This window comes from Megalops cyprinoides, chromosome 15 (assembly GCF_013368585.1).
Source record: "Megalops cyprinoides isolate fMegCyp1 chromosome 15, fMegCyp1.pri, whole genome shotgun sequence".
NCBI lineage: Eukaryota > Metazoa > Chordata > Actinopteri > Elopiformes > Megalopidae > Megalops > Megalops cyprinoides.
The window spans coordinates 26,718,205-26,744,449 of record NC_050597.1 but is presented as its reverse complement, the minus strand read 5'-3'; the positions used below and the strand labels follow the sequence as shown (position 1 = coordinate 26,744,449).

General features: G+C 37.9%; 1 protein-coding gene across 1 annotated transcript in view; it reads left to right on the top strand.

Moving 5' to 3' along the window:
- The first annotated feature begins 913 nt into the window (after window positions 1-913).
- The window catches only part of pitx3 (paired-like homeodomain 3), a 28,630-nt gene continuing 3,298 nt past the window's right edge, over window positions 914-26,245 (top strand). The window contains exons 1-3 of the mRNA XM_036547449.1: window positions 914-1,117; window positions 15,409-15,535; window positions 21,164-21,369. Of these exons, the coding sequence (XP_036403342.1) occupies window positions 15,427-15,535; window positions 21,164-21,369 (315 nt within the window). The 5' untranslated portion in view covers window positions 914-1,117; window positions 15,409-15,426. The remainder of the gene's footprint in view (window positions 1,118-15,408; window positions 15,536-21,163; window positions 21,370-26,245) is intronic.

The following is a 26,245-nucleotide window of genomic DNA, read 5'->3' as shown; positions in this document are numbered from 1 at the left end:
ATTACAAGATCGTTACGGCACCACTTTTTTTTACCCGCGATTATACCGCAATAGTTTTTACATTTACATATCATTTGTGAAATCTAACTTCACGCAGTGCGTTTAAGTGCCATTTGTGTACGTATATAAAGGCTACATTCCCTAAATGCGTTGTACTTTATTAAAACATTGTTTACAGTTCATTTACAATACGTATTTACAAATTCCTTCCAAATGATGTTTGGAATAGGTTTGGACGCGTGTACTGTTAAAGGACAGAACTTTTCCAAGGCTGGTTTGAGAAACATATTGCATGTCACTGATGAAATATTATGAAATCTGGCTTTCGGAAATTGCGTTGAGCAATGCTTATCCCAAGCTCTGGATCTCCTCACGGGCTGTCCCATTCGCGCACGGGACATTTTTCTTTAAAGGTTCAAATGGTATGCCCTACAAGACTGTTTTTGGCTGAAAGACCATGAGGCGATAACGCGGTTTCAGTGCGAACAACTAAATTAATTTTCTGTTTTGATCGATTGACTAATTTTGACACTTGTTTTATAATATATTTATACTGTTATCACATAACCATTTGAGTCTTCACTTAATTTGACGCATTAAGATTTATGATTGTGCACCTTAAAAGTAGCCCATTTTGAATAAAAAGGTTGTTTCGTCAGCGGCATAGCGCTCAGTGCACATAGAATGAAAAATCGGCGCATACGACCGAGGTAGCAGTATAAATTTCAGTCCAGCGAATAAGGGTTGCGAGCCTTGAGTATTATCGTAGGTAATTCCACGAAACGCGGCGAGAGAAAAGGGGGTGAGCGCCAGGGAGGCGTTGATAGCGAACAGAGTGTGGGTAAGTAAAAGCCATGAAGTGGGCAGTCCTTCGCTGCGGCGGACCTGTCGCACAAGATATTTAGCATAAAGTCAGTCCCCCGCTGCATGGGGATCTCTTAAGCTCTCACTCTTCGACCGTCTTCATGTCAGACAACAGCGAAGGAAGGAAACTGCCGGTTTTTTCTTTACAACCGAAGGAACTTTCTATCTGACAGCAACACCCATTTAGGACAACCGTCAATCCACAACAAACTTGTCTTTTCAGGGATTAATCTAAACTAAACTGGGATTTAACGTAAGTGAACTCTTTCATCAACCTCTGTCCTTTGAAAACACTGTAGTTTTATGTGATTTGTATCGCGGTAAAAACAGTGGAGAACCATGGTATTTGGTTTGCTACAGATTTGATTCTGGAGGTGTCTGACAAGCTCTAACCAACCATTTTGTCTGTTCGCAGTGTAGGTTGACTGTTGGCACAATTTTACAGTTTCTTCAAAACGGCTCCTATACATCACAAAAAAAATCCCTCGTTTGGCATAGATGTTTACTTCATGTCTTTTTAAACCAGAGCTGAAACCGTTTAAATGTCGCTTATAGAACAGAACTGATAGGCGACTTAGAGCCCATGCACCGACAGATAGTTGTAATGATGATGTTGAAATGCATCGTGTACCAGTAACCTGTAACTTTGGCAGTTGGTAGATTGAACACATAAACTACATTTTATATTTAGTATTTTCAGTTAAGAACAACATGCTAGCCATGAGTATTCTGTACGTGTTAAACCTAATTTCATGTGCAGAGAGAAACTAAACTAAAACGGCCATTTGATAGCTGCTGTGTGTGGTTTATCATCCATTCACAGCGTAAGAGATGAGGTAGATTTTCATTTTTAAAGTAACACAGATATTTGCAGGTACGCAGTTTATGGCCTGTTGATGTGACACTCTAGTTGCACCTGGGTAGCCTTTAGACTTCACTTGTAGTATCGTGACTACAAAAATGAACTGTAACTCGCGTGCCAACAGTATTTTACAATAATCTTTTGGCTTCAGCATGCCAATCGGTTCGTGCTGATCTCAAGAAAGCCTCTTGGGTAGCTATAGGGTTTCAGTAGGTTTGTTTTTCTTAACAATACGTGGGAAGCGAGTGCTCCGATTCAGAGAAATCCAATGTTTATGGGGAATACTGTCGTTCTGCTACTTAAATGTATGTTTGGACTTTATGACATATGGCCTGTTCCAAAGTCGTAGGTAGGTATGTGCAGGTTAGGCCCTGTGTTTATAATATATATTTTTTTTACGTTTAAGTTGCAGAGGCCCACAAAAGAAGTATGATATTGAATGAAACATCGACTTAAAACTATTTCATATTGCAGTCAGGAGTATGTTTAATCCGCTGTGTAGCTGTCATATAATACACTTTGTAACATTTTCCAAATGTAGGGGTAATTACGCTGGGGTGTTTAGTGTAGCACGACTATAACAGATGATTATTATTTTTGCTGTTGCTGTTTTTTGTTTTTCTTTTTTGACAAAGATGGCGATAGCTATCGGAACATGTAACTAACGTGAAACAGATTTTAATGTGCGGTAAGGACTTTAACAAAGAGAATTTTTAGAGGTCAATCTTTGGGGGATCTATTCAAAATTGATAGGTGGCAGGTGCTCTGGGGTCACAAGAGACTTTGGTATGAAAAACAGACCCTTCAACCCCCCCCCGGCCTCTCTCTCTCTCTCTCTCTCTCTGTCTCTTTCCCTCTTTCTCTATCGCTCGCTCGCTCTCTGTGTCTGGCACACACACTTTGAAGATTCTAAAAACAGCGTAGATTTCTATTCAAAATTCTTAGCGCATGCTTAAAATGAAAAATCTCGTTTTATGCAAGCAACAAGTCTAAGCATGCATTGCCATCTTGGGTGTGTAGACTACATGAAAACAGCATTTTAAAGTGGATTTATCACAGTCCATTCATTCTACTTCTGACGCTTGGATGCGCAACATTAAACTTTACATATGTATCTTCAAGCTACAGTGACAAACTATGTCAGAGATGTTTTGTACGACGCGTGTCTTTCTGTTTATAGTTGCAGTCAATGCAGTGCGCAGAAAACTTGTACTAGGCCTAACTCTAAATATTTCAAGAGCCTTATCCCGTCAAATAAATCTATTCATAATAATCTAAACATCGACGTTTGTATTTGTTTAGCTCAATTTGTTTACATTTCTAAAATGCTGTTCTGGAATAAATAAAATCAGTCATTACGTAACCAAATATATTTGAATAAGGCATTTTGAACGCATTGTGACTGTTATGTTCTCAAGTGATTTCATCATTTAAATCCATTTCCTGCGGTTTTCGATTATCATTGGTCATTATATGTGTACCATAAAATAAAAGTGAAAGACTTCTGCCCTGTGTACTTTGTAGCCAGATTTGTCTGGTCTGATTATTTACCATACGTATACTGTAAATACTAAGAGAGTTTGAAAAGAAAAGGTTTGTACTCCATGAAACCTGCTCTCTCCATCTTAAATATATTGCTACCTTTTGGAGTGAAACCACTTATGTCTAAAAAGCAAATTATGTATGGAAATAAACAGACATTCTCTCAATCGGTTTTGCACGCCATGTAACAATAGCTAACTCTTCGAGGCTGCAACAAGTTAAGAGTTACACGCGTTTCGGAGTTCATGTACACGTACGAGGGTTACGACATTTGGGGTTAGACAGACGTATGGGTTTGAAACATAATCCCCAGTACCCTGTCTAAGTATTTTTGTAAAATATTCTGTAATGTTATGCATCTTCATGTTACAAAACAAAATAGGCTATTTTCGCGTCATTGTTTGACCTCTGCGGTTGCGGTGAAGAATAATATGTGTTTGCAACAAATTACTACAACAACCAAATTAATTAATTACGCCGACTTCGATCCTGCCCTAGGTTGCCACAGTGGTTTGGATCTGAACATTGCTGAAACGGTGAACAATACTGATTTGTTCTTGAAATTGGAAGAAGGGTGAAGATATGGGTTAAAGTGTTTAGTTAATATTTTAAAGCTATATTCTTCAATGATGGCTCCTTGATCAAACATTGACATTTGGACTCCAACATTTTTGCTCTTTTCCACCAACAACGGAAGGAGCGTTGCGTGTGTACATCTCTAAGTGACAAAGGCAAGCAAAACTGGCCCTGATATTACCTTTAGTCATTCCACGTGAAAGCCAAATCGCAAAGGGGAAGGATGTCTTAGACCTTCACAAAAACGCCCTTACCCACATGACATTAACAATTCCTGGTTTAGTGAGCGCTTTTAAAATCATGCCCTCAACCCTAACACCATTAATCGATTATTATGATTTATATTTCTGGTGAGTCGGCGGGATTTGTACTACACACCGGGGTTATTCCGTGTTGTTTTCAATGGCGTCTCATATCGCAATAACCCCTCCAGTGCCGACGCATATAATATGTCCACGGCAGATTGGATAATTATGTGACTGGGAATTAAATAAAGCTTTTTATTACTCTCACGGGCACACCGCCGAGGGAAGTTTAGTAAGGTGGAATAATAAAGACATCGGCCGACAGCCGGTGACAAGGGAATCGCTGTATCCACACGATTTTAATAATGATAATATCCATAGGCTATAGATTCTTGAATGATTCTAATTTAACCCAACAGGATTTTAGTTGTATATCATAATGAAATAAATACGATAATAAGTGAACTGAATTTGATGTTTCAGCACTCACCCAAAAACAGTAAATGACATTTTTGTATTTTTTTGTATTTTGCGTCAGTTCAGTTTTTGGTTGCATTGATTGCATATTCCTGTAAAATTGACAACATAATATTTACAATGAGTCGATGAACAATAAATAGCGCATATAATGTTTACAAATCACAGGTGTCTGCCTTATTTATTACAAGTTTGCCACAACCGAGCCCTTTCTCTTCAAAACACCATCGTTCCCTTTCATTTTGGACAAATGTTGACTGACGTATTCCATTAAATGTTTAGTGCGAAACAAAATATAATTATTACAAATAATAAGTAATTTCTGTTTATGTAATATTTTTACCGAGGAACTTTTTAAGATTTATATTACACTTCGAAATATGCAGCTGGAAATTTATTCGAAATAAACGAAAGACATAGGCAAAACTTTAATCAAATATTAGGCTACACATTTGTCAGATTTTGATGGTGTTGCATTGTTTTTTTTTTTCTTTTTTCTTCGGTCCAATTAGCAGCACCGGTCATGCGGCTATTTCTATTTTGGTGTTGACATAGTTGTCATTATGTTAGTGTGTTGTATATATTTAGTAGCGAAGCCCAAGGCAAAATGTTTCCCTGCAATCGATGCATTTCTTATAAAATGTGTATTTCTAAACATGTGACGACCAATATAACATTAATGAGTAGCCTATTTAAATAGTCATTGAGACTGTGAGAAAATATGATATCACCTTATAGCAGTGTATGAATACATATGCTGTACAGTTATGATGAACTTGAAAATGAAGCTTTTTATCATGTTTTAATAAACAAAAATCGTGTTTGCTTTTATTCCACCGTGAAATGTCACGTCTGTAGTGTGTAATCGAATAAACAAAACCGATGTTATTGTGATTTGCAGATTCGACTTAGCACAGAAATCCGAGGGGAGGGATCCTTAAAACATGGATATGTGGGGCGGCGAATAAAAAAAATTGCGCTTTGACACACGCAATCATATGCAAATGCCTGTAAGAAGAGGAGAAATTAACATCTACAAACAGTGGGCAGAAATTCCATCTGCCGCCTCCTCAAGGAGCTCCTTAATAAGTTCTCAGACAGCAAAGTGACACACATCTTAATCAAGTCTTAATCCAAGGAATTAATTCTCGACGCGTTTATGAATAATTCCTAGGCTAATGCTCGAACCCACGAAAATGTATGCAGTCTGCTTCAGCCGAGCTAGCAGATGGACTCGCCAATCTCCTGAAAAATGAAGGGATTTTTGATTCCATTATTTTTATTAGATATATATTTTAATGAGATCGATGTCATACAGCTTATGTAAACCAGTCAGCTCTTTACAAACAGGCTACCCTGTCCTTATTCACTTCGTCGTGTCAGCAGCACGTCATTGACTTGCATTGAACACTAAATCTAGTCAGTTTCTTGTCTCACCTCACTAGAATATCTGGAGTGATTTACTGCTCGAGGCAAACGTCTATATTTATCTGATATTGCAGTTGAAGATGTTGCTTTGTAGGTCTTTGGTGTTCCAGGCTAAAATGTAATGGTGGACAATGGAAGTTACGGCCTATGCTTTTTTCCAATCAAACAAATGTTTTTAATTAAACAAATATTAAAAAGAAGGATTGGCAGCATGGCTGGAGACAGCTTCAGCTACAGACTATAATATGGGCTGTTTGAAGGGTTGCAGGAGGCGCGAGGAAGAATCACGTGCGAAGCATTTACAATATTTCACATAAACGTGTTGTACAACATAGGTAACACATTAAGCGCTTAGTCCTGGTGACAGTCTGACAAGTAATTTACTCGTAACATTTGAGCAGCTGACGCTATTCTTTCAGCCTCCAAGCAAGTCTACCGACTGATAAAAGGGGAATTGCGTAAATATTAGCACAAATTAAAATACAGTTTTGAATTATACAGCCTACTGCAGTTAAACTCTGACTGATATTATATGCAGTACGATTGGTAAGCACTACAACTACTACCAAAAGTTATCATCCGTAGCCTACTGTTACTATTACTACTACTCCCTACTACTACTGGTACGATACTACGACTATTAGATTAGCTATGAAAAAAATGATTTCTGTGCCGCTAAAATTTTATTGAAATTAAAAATATATTTTTGAAGCCTTTTTAAAGCATGCAATTGCAGAGAAACCACAGAGAACTATGCTCTGACTGTGTGGAGTAAAACATTTTTTGGCAGTCAAAACAGTAACCTTGTCCTTCCTCATGTCCGCACTGTCAACAAAAAGGAAAGGTGTAAAGGGTGGCATGGCCTGAAGCAAAAGGACAGAGGCCCAAATCGGGAGGTGGGCAAAGGCATATATCTGCCTTGGAGTGAAGCGTCACTGTTGGTGACATTCAGCTATACTGCTAACACGCTCAGCACTTCATGAGAGGATTCAAAAGAGACTCACGCTGTAGGTGACGACTTACCCACGGCACATAAAACGGGTTTTGACTGTTGTCACCCACCCAAGGTGCCGACTTTAAAATTGACGTATAGATTGACAGTAACATCTATACATTACCCTCCTGTAGTCCAAGGAGTGGATTCAATCAAGCACAAAGGGGTGTGATTGGCAAAAATCCATTCTCTTGAGTTTGTGATTCAAATCTGTGGCTAAACTGCATAACAGGAGGTGTAAATTCTGTAACAGCTAGTGCTGCTTTTTCTTCTTGAAAAAGTACAAAAATGCTGGGTATGGTACATTGTCATAGAAAGTAAAGGCCTGATGAATTTGACAGAATGAACAGGATTTTTGTGAAGAAATATGTCCATAGATGTAACTGTTTATTCATACAAACAAGAGGATGAGTCATATAAGTGGGTTGGTCCCTTCAGAGTCAGATTGTTTGTGATAAGTGGTTGAAGTATACTGAACTATAACTTAAATAATCACTTTCAGAGTGGCATCTGCCAGTGTTTTATTTTTGTATTATTAACTAGTAGTACACAAGGTATCGATGCAATGCAATGTGCTTCATTTTTAACTTTAAATAGCAAAACCAAAAGTTGCATCATACGATATTCCTATAATGGAAGCAAACAGTTTAAGATTGAATATGGTTACATTAACAGAACTGGAAACTTTGCTTTATCCCCAACAAATGCAGTCAATGGATAAAGCTGTCTTTGAGGAACCGGCTGATTGGCATTTATTGGTTTGGTTAGCAATACAGCAACATTTATTCTGCCTGCCTTGGCTGAGCGTTGTCCTTGAATTTGAGAAATCAGTTAAAAGGAAAAAAAATTACCTTTCTTTTGTGTCCCACATATTACTATTTCTCATTAATAATGTAACTATATTTCATTCTTCACTCAAAGATAAGTGCAAAGTTAAGTGTGGTTAGATAGGGCCTGGGCCAGTGTTCAAACCAGTCCCATATTAATCATATCTGATTGTAGCTTAGGTGTCTATTCTTATATTATTGTCAACACTTATTTTTGATAAGCATTGTTTGTGTATAAGGGGTGTGTAAGGAGAATAAAGCTGCATCTGTAGTTTATTTAGAATGGGTGGGAATGTCACAGAAAACATCTCTAATATGAGTATGATAAAGGCGCCCTGTGCACAGTTTAATAAGCTATATTTACTCACTCAGTGACAAGAGGTGAAGCTGGGACATGTGAGAGACCAAAGGTCTTTTTTGTCTTTCTTTTTTTCCACATAAAGCTGATCATCATTGTTAAGGGCTCAATTTCCCAGTCAGGTCTAGCGTTTGTATGTTTGCCTTAACCTATCCCAGCGCTTGATTTAGAATAAGAAATATAATAATGCTGCTGACCCCAGAGGGGTACTGACACCTTGTCCTAGACGAAATAACCGGCTCACGTCACCCCCAGCCTTCCGTAGAACCCCCACCCCCCCCCCCCCCCCCCCCAACACCATACCACCACCACCTCACAGCCTCTTTGACAGGCCCCCATCCATCACTGTCACTTCAGATATGCGTTTGTGTCATAATCATATTTCTGATTGAAATGCTGCACATCTCAGACTGAAACTGGACACAGAGCGACAGCTGTCCCTTTACGTGCATATATGAATTGTGTTTCAAAAAGCCGTGAGTGGAAATGTTCCAGGCCTTAACACACGTTGGAAAACTCTGAAGGTCCGCAGCCATTAACCGTTGAAAAAAAAATAAATAACACGTGTCAATCAGTGATCTGTTGCGTGGCACTGGTCTTGATGTTTAGTCATTGTACGCTTCCGGTGAGTTTCCGGAATGAGCTACGATTGTACCTGCCGTTTTCCCCCCTGACTTATTATAACTCTACAATGTGAAAATATATCCTAGAGCGTAATTAATTCTTTCAGCGTTGCAGTTTTCCCCATACTTTGAATAATAAATTTCAGCATTACTCTTTTAATATCACACACTTGTCATTAATTTCAATGACAGCCAAACCCTCAGTGCTGCGTAGGAAATGAAACTTGCTTTAAATTCTCCCTTAAAGTTAAGAATAAATCATGGTTGATGAGATTAAACTGCTAAATGTGTCTCACTGAGCATTCATTCATTTTAATGTTGGGATATTACCTATTTAAAGTATATTAATGCACATGGTTAGAACTTAATGATCTGTATTTCTAATACATATCAATGTGGGGTTGAAGCATGAAGCTTCAGTAAGTTCAGCTTTAGCTTAATAGAGGGTACTTTCCTCGATATATGAACAACAATGGATTCCTTTATTCTTGAAATATTACCAAAAGAATATATGCTTTGATAAGAAGTAAAACTGACTGAAATTTGTTGCTGAAATGTAAGGTCAGACTGCATTGCCCCTTGGCTCACTTGGCCCCAAAATCTGAGCTCTAAAGCTAAAGCAATGAATGAAAATCCATACAAAATTTAGTGCAGTTCTACTTTTTGACCTTTTTTAGGTTAGAGTAAAAAGTTCTGAGTTATACCAGTATTTGATATTGATTTTTAACTTATTGTTTTAGCTTCAGCCCTTTAGAGCCAGAGAGTCCTTCGTTGTGTGACGGTGAGAGAAACAAATATTATTCTCAAAAAAAGAGTCAATGCTTACAGCTTAAACCACTCATAAACCAGAAATCACAAATTAGGCACCACCACTACATCATCCTCAACAGAGTTTAAGTCTTTTTGCTGGGTAGCAAGTATCAAGTTTTATACAAGTGATTAACACACAGAAAAATAATGTGAAAATAAATTCAAATTAAAATCAGTCAGGAAGAATATCTGACACATTCTACAATCTAGTATACATTTACATAGAATATCCATAATTCTTTTGCTCAAAATAATGATCTAATTTGGCAGAGGTTGAGAGTAACTCAACTCAGGCCACCATGGTAGTATATTTTAAATAGCCTACATTTCACAGAACAGGAGCAGCAGAGCTATAAGTGCAAACCAACCTGTGAAAAAGTAAATGAGCATCCAGTCCAAAACACAGTGCTACAATAAAAAAACATACAACAGCAAATGTTTTAGCCTAAACAAAGTGTCTCACAAATATATATTTACAAATACATTTATATTTATGTATATATGTACAGTATATTCATATATTCACAAAGAATATGTACAAGTACTCATAGAAGTCAAAGCCTGCACTTCTTTTGAATGTTCCTTGCACTTGCAGTGAAAAACAGCATAACAAGTTTTGACTGAAAAACAAACCACTTTACTCTCCCAAATCATCACAAGTCAGTCTTGTTGTAGATAATTGCAGCTCTGCTAGGTGTGGACAGTGTTTTTGTTATTTGGAGAGGGATTAATATAACGTGTCAGTCAGTCCCCATTATTACGATTGCGTGCAGGCTTGGCCAATCAGTGTGGTTTGTGCTCCTAGCCAAAGCATTCCTTGGTTATGTTTCATAATTGATTATCGCAGCCATCACTTGAGCAGACAGGATAACATGGTTAGCAAATTGGGAATAATGCCAGTTTAAGATAAATATGAGAGATAGGTGCCAGTGATACTTGGTGTATAAAGAACTCATGAGGCATGAAGTGTAGACCTTTGTCTACTACCCCTGTTGTGTAAACAAATGTACTAAAGGTCTGGTGCCCAAAATATGACAACTAAAGTAAATATTAGTTCAAATGACATTCAATATTACTGTGACATCTGTAGTCAGTGTTGTACATGTTGTTTCCAATAGCACAGATCTGGGCGAGGAATCTCAGTCCCTGAACACAGGGAAATTTTATGTAAATTTAGCATTGAAAGTTAAATGCTCACATGCACATGTTTATTGTACAAGCTTTCAACCCTGTCTTGTTGCGTGTCTAACATCATTTGTTTTATATGCATGAGGCACTTACACCAAACTGAATAATCAATCTTAGTGTATCAAACTGTGTCTATCCACCCTGAAAATAACATGTGTTAAACCTTTAGGAAGAGAGGAACTAATATACCATGACTCTTCATAAATTACAAATATTGAGCGTACACACATTAAGATATGACTGATATTTTTGAAATCTCAACACAGAACAATTTCCATTCCATAAAAGCTTTATGGATCTTCTTTGGAACACATAGTCTTGAGCATGGACTTATGTGAAAGAGATGGGTTTTTTATTTTTTCTTTTGAGTGAAAATCAACTTGGAGGTTGTGTAAAAGGTATGCTAAGGAGTATTATTCAATAAATATGATAAAATTATATTTTTTTTCCTTTGGAAGCAATGTGTCTTTTAAATAAGGAGAACTTTTTTGTGCTGCACATTTTCTGTGAAACTGTTTTTGACATAAAATACGAGTGGGTTGTATTTCATACTACAACACTGCTGTCTGTAAAAGATTAATTTGAACAGATCTGGTTAGAATACATAATTCTTAATACATGACATTTAATTATCACTGATATTAAAAATATTTCTTTTACTGAAAAATCATTTTGTATATTAATTTCCAAGTAAGCCTGCCTATGTGTTGAATAATCATCTTTGTGCCTACAACGATTCAAACCAAAACATGGAATGATACATAAAAGTGATCTCAGAAATATCTGCACATATGCATTTGCCTCTTAAGATCAGAAAGCATATAATTTTGTTCAAATCTAAGGCTGTTTTGTAGAAATTCACCTTTCTGTGTGAAGATACAGCTTGTGATTTAATATGGATTATTTGAAGAGCAGTTCAGCAAATGCCATATTCATCTGAAAGGCACTGACATACTCAGCATGTCCATGTCTTTTTGAGGACCCCTCCTCCCCACCCACACCACCAGTGAACTCTACCGTAAAAGGTAACAGGAGCATGACCTTACTTGAGACAAGTTCAAAGAAAAACTGAAAAAAACATAGTATGTATTCTGTTTTATTTTTGTTGCTTTTCTAGATTTCTGCAGTCATATCAGTCAGCTGAGCATCCCACCCCAGCTAGCCCATCCCATGCCATCCCAGCTAGCTTCAGCCATCAAGCCCTTACCACCTGAGAACATTGCTGAATTCCATAACGTGCAATAAAAATGGAGCTGTGTTCTTCATCAGTGTACAGACTTATTTTGATCACTTCTTTCTCTCCCAAGCCAAACTGAGCTCGCTGCTGCAGAATGCAGGAATCTGGGGCATTGATTCCAGGGAGAACCGTGCAGCACCACACTTTGCAGACAAATCTGTGATACGTACCAGGCTTTGGATGCTCTGCACCATGCTCATGCGAACCACATTCAGTAGCGCAGGGCAGTTTGAATTAAGTAAAAGCTGGATCTTGGACCCAGTTGGTACTCTGAAGTGGCAGACTTGCATGATTTGCATGTTTTCATTTGATAAGGTAGTTGAACCCAAACAGCACCGCCAGCGTTAAACCTAAAGTAATCTGATACCATCATCTGCTTGTGTGATAACATATTTATCACATTCAAATAAAATGCTGGCCTTCCAAGTCTGACTGCCTTATAGAGTAGATTTTTTAAATTACTTTTTTAAGGTTATCCCTCGGGCCCCACATACATTTCATAGTAACTGATGCCATACTTGTCTTGAAGAAATTGGTAGGATAGCATCTCAGGGTCTCTTGCACTTCCCCACCCCTCTCTCGAAAACAAAGAGTGACTTGGCTTTTTTTTCTGTGCCAGAAAAGACCGTGAATTTGCTATGGAACATTTAAGCAGTGCCTGGGGGCCGCACAGCCAGTCAATACCTCTAAGTCCCTCTTGAAAATTAGCTCCCTGTATATTTTTTTAAATTTCATTTTTATTTGTTTTCATTACTTTTCATTTGTGACTGTACATGGTTGGTTTTTAACATTTTCATATATATATACATATGTGTGTAGGTAGGTAGGCAGATGAATAGCTGCTTTGACCTGTATGAAGAGAGATTATTATTATTATTATTATAATTTCGCGCCATAACTGATTAGCTAAAAGGTGCTCTTATCCAGGGCACCTTTCGTGCTTAAAAATGACATTACATATCGCACATCTATACAGTCACTGGAACAACTCTTTAATGTACTTTTCTCAAGAGTATAACAGCAGTGTTACACCAGGACCCAAACCTTTTAAAACTGCCCCAAAATGTAAATGTTTTAAGATTCAAATGAACTTTCATGACGAATCCTTGAGTTCTGTGGTTTATATAGTTCTTTTTCAGCTACACCGCTGACTATAAGATTCCCGGACATGTTTTGGGTAATAATACCACGTGACTACACCCCTCGCGCGCCATCATCTGACCGTCTGATCGCCGGTGTTCGCCAAGAGATTAATATCCAAGCAAAAGGGATAATTGTCACTTGATATGGATCTGATTTTCCCGGTCTCATTAATTAATTTTCAAATAAGATTTTTCCTAGCTCGAGCCCAAAATCCGTCGCTAATTTTGAGTTTTACGAACCGCAAACCATGCATTCATTTACCCTATTGCGTACGCATCACACCTCAACCTAGTCCGCCTTTAATTGCCTACAAATATTCATCTCAATTTCACAAGAACCCACGGCGCAGTAGTATAATTATTTTTAAAAGCCTTTCATAATTACTTCAGTACAGTGGTGTAATAAGGGTAAATAGCGCATATCTCAACTGGTAACACGTGGTGATTCACTCCCTCCGAATATAGGTCTAAACCGAACACGCCTTTTTGCCAAACAAATCCAAAATGTATCATACAATTAATGCAGAATAACATATAATATTTAGATATGTATGTTACTATTTTAGTAATATGTTTAGATTTACTACTCTCAATGGTACTGACAATAATAAAAATCGTATTACAATAATCATTTCTCTTTTGGAATAGCAAGCAAGTGTGATTAAATATACTACTATATTACAGAGTAATATAGTAGTATATTTAAATATACTACGATATTACAAACTTTTCATACATATCTGCAATTCTGCGTTGCAAAATTAAAATGAATACTAATTGACCACAACGGCGACTTATCTTAGCAAAGAACAAATAGATTTAATGTATGTCATTGTGTATAGTGTTTTGGCTGCAGAGGAAGTGCGATGAATCATATAAAAAAAGCCTACAACATAAAACCTCAATAAAGGTGAGTCATTTTGAAGTGTAGAAATTCTGCAGCTCTCCACCAATGCAATATCAGTTCGGAGTATTTCATAAGTGTAGTGGACGCCAAATGTCTGCGTGAAATTTGTCTGATTGCATTCTTTGTATGTACTCAATAATCGATAGGATGAACCTGTCAACATGATTGTTGTTTCCCCTTGAAAAGAACCTGTGTCAACGTAGGACAAATAAGATTGCTTCGAATGCACTTACATGCGTTTCAGTGGCAACGACAGACAGCTACAACATGTTGTGGACTACTGTATCACCTCGTTACGTGCTATTCCTGTAAAGGAACCGCGTGGCGGTTAAGTGGATGGGAGCCTTACGCCGCCGTTAAACCCAGCCCCAGCATCATAAATCTCAAAAAACGTGGAGGGAGTGATTGTGTCCCCATATCTTATAGGTGTTAACTGCGGCTGTATAAATAAACGACCTGTTATTTTAGGCTCCATTACGTATCAGCCCCCCCTCACGAGGTTGCTATTTTGGTCCGTAGTGTCACAATCCATCTTACTGCTTTTACTGCGAAGACCCAACAATAGATCAAACAACTCGGTCTATTTTGGGAGGTTTTCATTTGATAATATGAAAAAAAGTGGATTAAAACCATAAATAATGGTATGAATCAGTATTTATTTCAGGCACTGGCTTGATTTAGACTCGTGCAGGGAGCACTCAGCCCATATAGCCTAATCCTCGAAGTGAATCATCAGTTTGTCTGCGTCATATGGCATTGGCGATTATTTTATTTCCCCATCTTGTGTATTGTTGTGTTAAAAAAAGCATTCGTGTTTTAAAATAGCAGGTTGAATTAGTGTATGTTTTGATCACGTAACCCCGAGCAGCATCATTTCAGTGCGTCACTGAAAATGAAAAACCCTACAATATTTCTCTCGATTAATTTGCAGACATCAACAGACCCCGTATAATAATACTTCATGTAAAGTCTTATAGTTTTCCAAGGTAACCCAAATCCACTATCTTCAGTTCCAGTTAGGCTACTGAATGAAACAATTTAAGGTCAAAAATATGTTCTTTATGCCATCAGTTCAGTTAAGCCAGTTCAGTTAATTTGAGAGCTGATTGTAGTGAATAAAGCTGTGGTACAGAAACATTTTATTATTAGTTCAGTGCACACTGTATGACCATGGGGGTGGGGTACACGCTCATAACCTCAACATTCATGTTTGTGAATGTTGTACGCTCACAAATAAAATTCAACACTGTGTGAACTGTTCACAGGCTGGTTCTGTTTTTCAATGCTTTCTGAAGATGATATTGAAATGTCTTGCATTGCCGTTACAGAGCCTGGAGGCCGGGGTTATGGATTTTAACCTTCTGACGGACAGCGAGGCCCGTAGCCCGGCGCTGTCGCTCTCGGACTCCGGGACCCCTCAACACGATCAGGGATGCAAAGGCCAAGAAAACAGCGGTCAGTTCACGCGTTGACACGCTTTAAAACGTCTCTAAGGAAATCAGCACGGTGGAATACCTTGACAAAGTGAAACGGGCACATACTATTGTGAAGATTAATAATTAGGTTATCCATTTATCCCAAAGAAGGCAACGGAACATTATATTTGCAAAATTAAATGACAACGATTTCAAAAAATAAAACTTACAGAAAACTCATACGAATAATGATAATCATAATTATATAGGTAAGCATAAATTTATTTATTCAGTGAATGTTAGTGAATTTATACTCATCTTGAAATCTAACAGAAAATATTTTATGATGACGCGGGGTTGGAGGATTCATGGAAAAATAATTTCCTTAAACCTTGCTTTTTATTGTCAAAGTGAATACATCGTGGTTAGTCAGTGTGTTTAGAATGTAAGGTGAACATATTAATATATTATAATTAAAATGTTCTTTGCTTTGGATTACGCTAGGGCCCATTCCTAATTCGTACATTTTCAACAAATATTTCCATGAAAAGGGAATGCAATTCAATGAGAAAAATGAACATAATGTCAGCGATAGTTTCTGTTTTATTGACACCTTAAGTTTGCACAAGAATAGTAGCCCTATCATAAAACAAGATGCTTCTGCTTTGCTAATCGCTGCTCGGCACTTTCAGTAAATGGGATCGAATTTATCGACTATATATTTCTGCACCCGTACATATATTTGACTCTGAACTCTTTTCTAATTTTCAAACATTACCAAAATTAACAAAAGCTGTCGTAAATCGCGACATTATGCATTTTACCTTTTAGCACTCTTCCAGAGGTCTTTGCTTATTTTACACATATTGTTAGATATTTTTGGTGGAAGTTTACTGGAGCTTTGGTGGAAGAACACTTACTTGAATGCATTCATTAAATCGATGTCACGAGCACAGGTTTGTGAACTTTGTTAATCCCGAAAACCGCATTCGTGCAGTCTATTTAACACACACATAAGGGTAGGCCTATAAATCATTTTAAATGGCGATGCATGGTGTACAGAGTAATCCCGTATAAACAATCGCACAAGATAGCGCCTTGCTTGTGTTCCCAGAAACACATTTGGAAGAAACTGAAAACCACTTTGATTTATTCATGGTGCAGACGAAGTGTCCTCTACAGCCAGATTATTAATGCTCCTTTGTCACCTCTGCAAGATTCTATTATTGGCTAATGAAGTTGCGCGTGTACTCACGTGACGAGACAAAGAAAGGTTACGGACCTGAAAAAATGTCACTACCGCCTCTCCCAGTTCGACTGCTAAATCGCACCTACTTCTGTCTGTATAACCGACTGTCTGGAAGACAAATGAAGTTGAAAGGAGAAAAAGCAAACATTTATAATGTCCGCGCGAACTAACCGATGACATTTCACTGAATCAAACGGTTCCATCAGACTTTACAAGTGTGGCTAATGTAAACCGAGGACAAAAAGTACAGTTATAAACGTGTTCATGAGCTTTATGGGCATGTGGGAATGTGGACAAGGGATTATGTATAAGCGACCGGGAATGATAACGAGGTGCTGGAGCAAAATATTATGGGGCAATAAAAAAAAGGTTTCCAAGGAGGTTAAGATATTCACTTTATTTACTATAGCTCAATGTTATGCACTTATTGATGTGGGCTTTTTATAATATAATAATATAAAGTTTTCGTCTCTGTAGTTTTAGACCTTAAGATTTAGCTTCTGTTTAATTCTGGGTTTATCTTATATGCTTATAAATGTACATTAATAATTGGCTCAAAAGTTAATAAAATACAGGCTAAATGTTATTGCTTGGCGTTTATTATATCAACAGGCTTTATGTCTTTTGGACTGTTTAATTATTTGATTTTGAAGTTTAATTAATTTGCCTAATTGCTTTTAAAATGACAAGTCAGTTTCAAAGCAGGAACGAGGAGCCCATCACAAACACTGAAGAAAAAACAATAAACGACAGACCTACTGAAAGGGTTTTCTCCAACAGCACCGGAAGAATAGTTTCGATTCGATTATTTGTTTAATACATTTTTTAACAAATTGAAAAACTGCGGTTGAGCAGTCGTGGGCTACATTCATGGAATGCTGCGTGTTACGAAATAATAAATGAGAACGGTTTGAATAAACAAATGACGAATGTCCTATGGGGGAAAGAGAGCTGGCCTCTGGTGCCTTTTTCAAGTGGACACGCTCATAACCTCTGCCAGCTTTCACCATGTCGCAATGAATTAACAATCAGAAAAAACTAATAAGTCACTCTACCGAGTCTCTTTACTGGCGTATTTCCGATAGAATTAGGCCAAATATGAAGTCAGCTGACTTGCATTTCGTGTCAGAGGGCGTTTTCTTTTTGTTTATGAATGAACCAATAATAAACATTCAATATGGAATCATATCATATCAAAGGGAGCTCTCATTGCCTAAAACGACACCCTTGACGTAAATCAGGTTTAAAACAGCATGCCTTTTCAAGTCTTAGGATTCTTCACTGAGGAAGCGCGCAGCAGAAAATATTGCCACACACCGAGGGTCTGCGTGAGGCAGCGAGCTGATAAATTCAGATTTAATTACAACCATCTGTGTCCGGCCGTGCAGTTTGCGCTCGTAAATCCGCCTCTAACAAGCCTTCAGACATACTAGAGCTGAGAATATCTGGGCATGTCAGCCAGCCCAACGTTCAAAGAAACGTTTGTCTTTGATGGCCATCCCAGGAGTGAAGTACGAGTAACTTTATCATGCACGTTTAGTGGAATGACGAAAAGAATGCTTATAGGCATAATAACATTCGTATTATTCTAATTAACATTATATTTTCCTCTATGCTTTCACGTCATGTTCAAATTTAAACATCGAGGCTTAGCCTTGGGCTAATGAAGTATCTTTACAAAAAACTACCAATCCCCCTCAAAATAGCTATTTTAGGCATATCTAAAGAAATACGAATTAAATGATTAAATAATAACAGAATTATACATGTATAGGTACCCCATTTTGCTAACTTTTTGTAGTGTCATTACTTGTCATTTTGTAGTGTCATTGTAAGTCATTACAAGACTTTAACATCTGTCCTTTGACTATCTTCTGATTAATCCAAAGCGGGGATTTTTAACCTAATTGAGTTACCCAAAAAAACACATAGTCCCAATTTAAGCGTATTTACTTTCGACTTCCGAAACCTACCGTTGAAAGATCTCTTGCAAACCTACTCATGTTGAAATACATTGACCAATCCGCTGGGAATAACAGCTCTATCTTATTTCCTTTATCTTGCATTTTTCTCGTGGCCTTTTCTTAGTGCAGTTTAATTACAAAAGTAGGCATTTGCGTTAACGAAGTTTTTAAAGGGGAGATTTTTTTGTATCTTAAAATATTTTGTATTTCGACCATCAAAGTCAAGACGTGATTATTATTATTATCATTATTATTAGCAGTAGTAGTAGAAGTGTTTGTGGAAGTGGAACCTTGGCCAAACACACACACACACACACACACACACACACATACGTACACACTTTATTTAGAATAAAGACCATACGTCATAGACGTTTAATTCAAGTGAGCTTTGCAGAGCAATATTCATGTCTTCTATGTATTTGTGCAAAGTTGCCCGTATTATGTTCTGGCATTTGATCGAGTATTGTGTCAGATCCCTTTTTCGGTCTGATTGAGTTTAATTATTTTGAAAACAGACAAAACCAAGATATTTAGCTCTGGAGGCCACTTTTGAAGACTTCTCATCTACAAAGTAGTTGCATCTGCAAACGTGGAATAATTAAAAATAAACAAAAATCTACAAAATGTTTAATAGATTTGTTAATATTTACATTTATTGGATAGCATACCTACAACCAACACAGTATTTCAAGCAATCAAACCGGCGAGTAATTTGTGCTTAACCTTAACCAGCACATATTAGTCGTTTTTAAGTTATTTTTTTCACTTCTGACGAACGGTTTTGCTGTCGTTGAATTAAGTCATTTAATGCGTTTGTCACAGAGTTTGTCGTAAATACGACCAAGAAGTTATGTGATTCATTTTCTATAATTTCGATGAATAAATGCCGGTGGTTAACAGAACGAGTGATGAATATAAATAATTGTCTGCATGCCAAAATACAAGTTAATGTTAATGACGTTTTGTTGATTCCCCGTTTGCGTTTTTATTTGTTGACAATAACACATTTTTGCTGTTTTCCTTTTTCATAGAATAAATAAAATTGGAGATATTTCATATACATAATTTCATATTGAGAATCGTTTGGGTGTCGTTGTAGACATTTAGAATGTAGGCTCTTATGCTTTTTGTTGGTGTGAATTAGTAGGCTACGTTAGTGTCAGTTTACTTGCTGATAACAACGAGGACTTGGACGTTATTGGTTTTGAAGGTGGCCCCGCAGAGTCTTCTAAACCCCGTTGATCATTTATAACTGCTCCCAAAGAGCTAAGCCCTTGCCAAACAGACCCAAACCTGCCCCGTTACAAACGCCTGATCCCCGGGATTAGGTGGCGAGCTAATTTAGCTCTTTCTGTGGGGTCTTCAATTTGCAGAGCTCGGATCCGGAGAGATAGGATTTTAGCAGACATAACATTTACTGTTTGGCTGTGGCGTTTACTCCTGTCTTGTTGGGGGTCATCTGGGATTACTGATTATTTTCGTCCCTTTTTATGTGAAGAAACATGTCAGTCGTTGAGGAATCTTGTAAGTCTTCTGATGGATTTTGCCATCCTCATAAATTCAAAAGTGTTGGACCTGGCCAGAAAGGTAGAACGTTATTTATATACGAGTCATTTCCTATTTTTAACGTCAGAATGATATATTTCGTATTGTATATTAACGTTCTTTTAACGTTCCTAAATAACGTTCAAAATTATTGTTTTTAATGAACGCATGCCAAATAATTGGAGTCAGAAACATTCGTGATGAATCTTTATGTGGAGAAAAATTAATGATGGTCAGTTTAGCTTTTTGGGGGTTAATTTAATTTTTGTTGGTTTCTTTGTTTTGTTTCGTTTTCAAAGTGAAGTCAATGGCAGAGTATTTGGCTACTGAGTGTACTCAAAGATTGATGTTAATGGCCATGAAACAGGTTTAGAGGGCCCAAGGGATGAGATGTATGCGTTTCAAGATGTATATCTCAACACTGTGATCCATTCATCGTAAAGTTCTTGCCTTTTGAATGCGCTTGCTATACATGTTTAAAACAGAATTGTTTCCTGATTTTATTTCTCTGCCATATAATGTAGAACAGACCAATTACTAACTGAACACAACACCATGTATTTCTTTGTCATACCTGCACGGACATCCACTTAAAATTAATCAGGAACTTCAACCTGACACCTAAAATTATATATGTGAATGCTATATATTATGCAGTTGTATACGTATGTATAAACAAACGTAAGCTTTCGTATCAGTTTCTATATTTCGTATAGATTCAGTTTAGATTCAGTTTAAATACGGATTTACACTGAACTTTGTAAGTAATTTACCTTTATTTACTGACGGGTGTAAAACGTGGGTCTTTTCATGGCATGGTAGAGCGACTCCATAGAAAGCTATGGTCTTTTCCCGCTGTTTTAGGATGATCTTTGACTGTGAATCTTATTTGTTTACGGGGGGGAAGACACCGAAAAGTCTCATCAGAATCAGACGGACGAGTCTAACGCGGAGGACGGGTCGTTGAAGAAGAAGCAGCGCAGACAGCGGACGCACTTCACCAGCCAGCAGCTGCAGGAGCTGGAGGCCACCTTCCAGAGGAACCGCTACCCGGACATGAGCACACGCGAGGAAATAGCGGTATGGACGAACCTCACAGAGGCGCGCGTAAGGGTAAGTCCCATGTATTGATCGTAATCAATGGTAGGTGTAACAGCGTTTGAATAGCTAAAGGAGAGTGAAATTATAGATGAATCCGTAATTAACATCTGCCAACCAATGGCCGCTTTATTTATTAAAAAGCAAGCAAAAAAAAGCAGCAACAACAACCACAAAACAGCTGACGACTATGTCATTCTACGAAATTATATAGGATTAAACTGTCATCTCCCTGTGGCATTTGTATGGCGAAGCTGTTAATTGACTGTTTTTGTTAATAATCGGTTCATGGTTTACTGAGTCAGTGGAAGATCACAATAGCACCTGTGTTGCCTAAGGTGGAGGTCCAGTTACCTAGGGAAAAGAGGCCATAGAAAGCAAACTGAAAAGAGATTAGTCTGTTCTGGAGCACCAGAATTTTTTTTTAATCACTAATTTTTAAAATAAATCACTGGTCCAGATTCAATCTTATTGCAATAGGGTTTGCCCTTATGTAAAGTAAGAGTTATACGTTTTGTTTCTTATACAACAATATAGTTGCAGAAATCAAAGACACAGTAACTAAAAAGGTAAGACAAGCAAAAAAAACTTAACTCAAAGTTAAGGACAAAGTGCATTGCAGCTAGATTCAGTGTGAACCCCTGATTTTCTTGGTGTCCTAGTTGCTTTGCTGCTTGTCAACAAAACAAACAATTTACAGGGCAGGATGACATAAGATGCACTGACTACACACTGTGCTTTCATATATTAATATGTTGTGTAGATTTATTGCCTTTCTGACAGGCTGTAATGGACATATGCAAACTGCAGTTGGACCATACCCTTTCCCTGATTTTGATCTGAGCAGTAGAAACCATTATTGCTCTTCTTTCCTACAAATTGGGCAGTTGTGTCCATGGCATGTTCGCATCCTAGCATCCTTGTATTGCTAATGCTCTGGTGACACACCCCGCATCCAGCACCCTGCACCCCTCACCATAAAAGCTGGTTTATGTGTTTATATTGCTGTATTGTAATCATCAAGTTGCCAGGCAGTACCTTTCTCGGCCCTGAGTATCCATAGCCATGATGGTTAAACTACAGCCCAACCATATTTTATCATTTAAGGTGTATCATTTAAAATAAAACATTTTGAACATCTCTCTCTCTCTCTCTCTCTCTATCTCTCTCTCTCTCTCTCTCTCTCTCTCTGCATTTGCAGCCTATGAGTCAGCTCTTTTTTATGGTTATTTATGGGTACAACTTCAATCAGAGAAGACATAGACAACCAGCATTTCCATGTGATGGATTGTTATTCATTTGGCCTTATAATATGCACTTTTGTACCTCTGGACGTGTGCATCTCTCTTGACAAATGTGTCTCCAAAATGCCTAAATGTCATGTAACGGAACCTCCCTACTTCACAAAAGTCAGAGCTATATATATATATATATATATATATATATATATACACACATATGCACCTCATGGTGTAATTTGTGGAGATGATTTCAGCTCACTGTCTTCTGACTTGCAAATGTCCCCCGAAGTGTGGAAGTTCGAGCACACCTGCTCCATACAGTGTGCGAACATATTCTGATGGATGATGATACAATCGCTGCCCATCTGACAACTAATGGATCGAATTCATGTTGGCCGGATGAAAGGTCACATAGCACAAAGTCTTGGTTGTTGTTTTGAAAGAACAACAGGACACATGCTATTCGAGTCCTAATATCTATCAGTGGCCCTTTGAACTTCATGTGTTCCACATTAATCCTCGCTGGATGCATACTCTGGCTGCATATCCAAAATACAATTCTGTCTTGTTGAATTATGCAATTTAAAAAGTATGCGTACCTAACAAACTTCCAAGCTCAGGAACTTGATTCAAGAACCCGCTTGCCAGATAGCTAAGTATCCTGTGCACATTATTCCCCCCTGCGTGGCCAAGTCAGGTCTTTATCAATGAAGCAAGAGTAATAACATATGCTGAGAAATACATATATTCGTGGCACACAAAGAAACTTTCACACCTGCAGCAGAACTTGCAAAGAACTAAGACTAAATCAGGCAGTCAAAATCAGCAACAAATGTAAGGTTTTTTTATCTTGCCAAAATATATGTGTGTGTCTGTATGTGTGTATATATATATCTTGGCTTTTCTTCAGCCATCAGACTGTTTCGTAATCAGTTAACAGTCAGGATTGTCGCCTGTATCTGGGCATGGGTATATTTCTTCACACATTATTATGCATTGTATAAACATTGTGTAAACATTCAGATTTTCAAAAATGTAATATGTAAGAGCATACACTCTGGTTAACGCTTGCAAAAAGTAAGAGGATAAAGGTGAAAGTTCATTGAATGGCACCTACGGGCTATACTCTCAAAATGCAAGTTGATTACCATATATTATGCACTGTCCACTGTAATTTCAACGTGCAATTCATTTACAGTGTTGTAGAATTAGTTACTAAGCATATGAAAATTAACATCTGGGAAAGTGTTATGCGTAGATTCCGAGCTAACGCAGAGTTAAAAAGCTGATTAATAAATGCCCAACCAAACACTTTCCCTGGATTTAATTTGCTCAATACAAAACCATGGGCACCTTTGAAGTAAAAAGAGGTGATTGGTAAAGCAGGCAGATTGGTAAAGCAGCCCGACAGAAATGATGTGTAAGTTGTGTTTGTGTTTGTTTGTTTGAACGGGGTCCGGCAACACGCCCGGGGGCTCATCTCCGTGGAGAATCACCATGATGTGTAAAATATCAGACGGTAAATAAATTCAGCTCGAGACAGAAGTTTGGAACCGAGACCAGGGGGCCGTCATGACGAGCACAGTAAACAAAGCCAACTGCTCCCTCCGCATCTCGCGTGTTGCGGAGGTGCTGTGCGAGCAGCATGTTGTCGTTGGAGCGGGAGATCACAGATTTGGTGGTTCCTCAGATCTCTCGTCCTGCATACTAATGAACAGCAAATAAATATCCAGTGACATCATAGGAGACCTCTGGTCTGAAAGGTTCCATTGACTGCATCTCCTTCCTCTGCGTGGAGTACACAAGCCTCCCTTTTTCCACAAATGAGGATAAATACAGCGCACTTAAAATGCACTGTTACTGCGCCCTGTTGAACATTCACAGAAGGAGGAACGCATAGAGGTCTACCTCATCGCTATAGTTAGCTGAGCATAGAGAACAGAAAGCATTGCAACCAAAGACGGTGTGCAAAACGATGTGTATTCTTTGGGATGGGGCAAGGTCTGCTCTACAGAAGCTGATAGGATGCCGCATATAACTAAGGGCTATGACAACATAAGGGGAAATGAGAACGGCGTACAGGCATCACAGATGGGGATAACATGACTTGCTTGGGAATAGCAGTATGCGAGCCACCAAGCTGGGACACAGCGTTCTGACAACGTTCCAGTCGAGTTCCAGCAGCATTTCCACAACGTCACATTAAGGGTGGGAAACTCGTCATTCAGCAGGGTGTAGGCTGAAACCTGGCTGTCAGATCAACAAGCACTGAGTCCATGTCAAAAATTAGGCCTTGTGATTAGTGTGTGGGAGTAAAGCATCGCCTCAGCTTTTCCATTCTAAGCAACAAAGAAGCAAATGGCAAAATGTTGGTTATTGTGTTCTTGGCCCTCTTTTTACTTGAGGATTTACAATGAGAATTTGCTTGAGTGTTGCCGACAAAAAGAATTTTCTGCATGATTACAATGGTTACCAGTTTTCTACATAATCTTTCGTCCCACAAGTGTACCATGTCCTGTTCACAAATGTAACACATATTTCAGCTTGCCATTAGCTTTATTGCTTCCCAGTTTAGTTAAATTCATTACTGAAGAACATTAGGTTGTTATACATTTAATATAAATCAGTGTCATTTAACGTCTTCCTTGCACGTATGGCTACATTTTAGAAAGCTTTCACTTAAAATGTATGTTCTGTCTGCTTTTGCCTATTTATTTTCAATGTATATTATTACATTTTGCCAGTATATCTTGCAACATTCCACTGTTTTATAATTGTATTAATTTATTTATATACAACTTCAGGCATTGAATGGGGATGGATTTTACTTACAAGAATGAAAAGCACACTAGCTAAACATAAAATGTATGAGGAGGGAATAATGAATTGAACGCCTTTGCCCTTAGGGAACTGAATGAAATGTCTTCAGTTTTAATATGCCATTATAACTTTAATCCCCTTTATGCCCTCCAAAAATAGGATCTTAAAATTGACAAAATGTGAAGACTTCTCTAATTTGACATTTTCTTTCAGCAGGAGCTCATAATTTAAATAATTGAATGATTTAGTTTTAATAAATTATCTTCAATATGACTGTTTAATATTACAGTTTTACTTCGCATTCAAAGAGTTTTAAATTAAGTTTCTCTGAAGATTGTAATGCATGTGTAACTGTGTGGCAAAACTGTTTGGAAAACACATTCACTAGTACAAGGCTCTTTACTTGAATACTGTACTGATGATGTGGCTTTTGCGTAAGTAAAGTTCAAAGTTCATCGGTTTATACGGTCATTGCCAGACATCATAATGTTGTGGATTGAGTCCCCAGCCGGGCAATACCCAGGGCTTCAAAAATGGCAGCCTTCGCCTTTCTCTTTGGCAGTCAGCATTAGTACAGGGATGGGGATTGGGGTAATGGCCCTGTAACAGAATGGTAATGTTGAAGAGGGTGTCTTGTGAGTCAAGCGGCTTCACACAGTCAGCCTGCAAAGGCACAAGATTTATAACCCCCCATGGTCCTTAAGTTCACACATGGCATCCATTTAAAAGATTTCACATACTGTACATTGGCAGAGGTCAACTCCAAAAAAAAAAAAAACAGTTACATCTATATACCAGAATCCAATGAGTATTGTCTGTCTTGAGACACA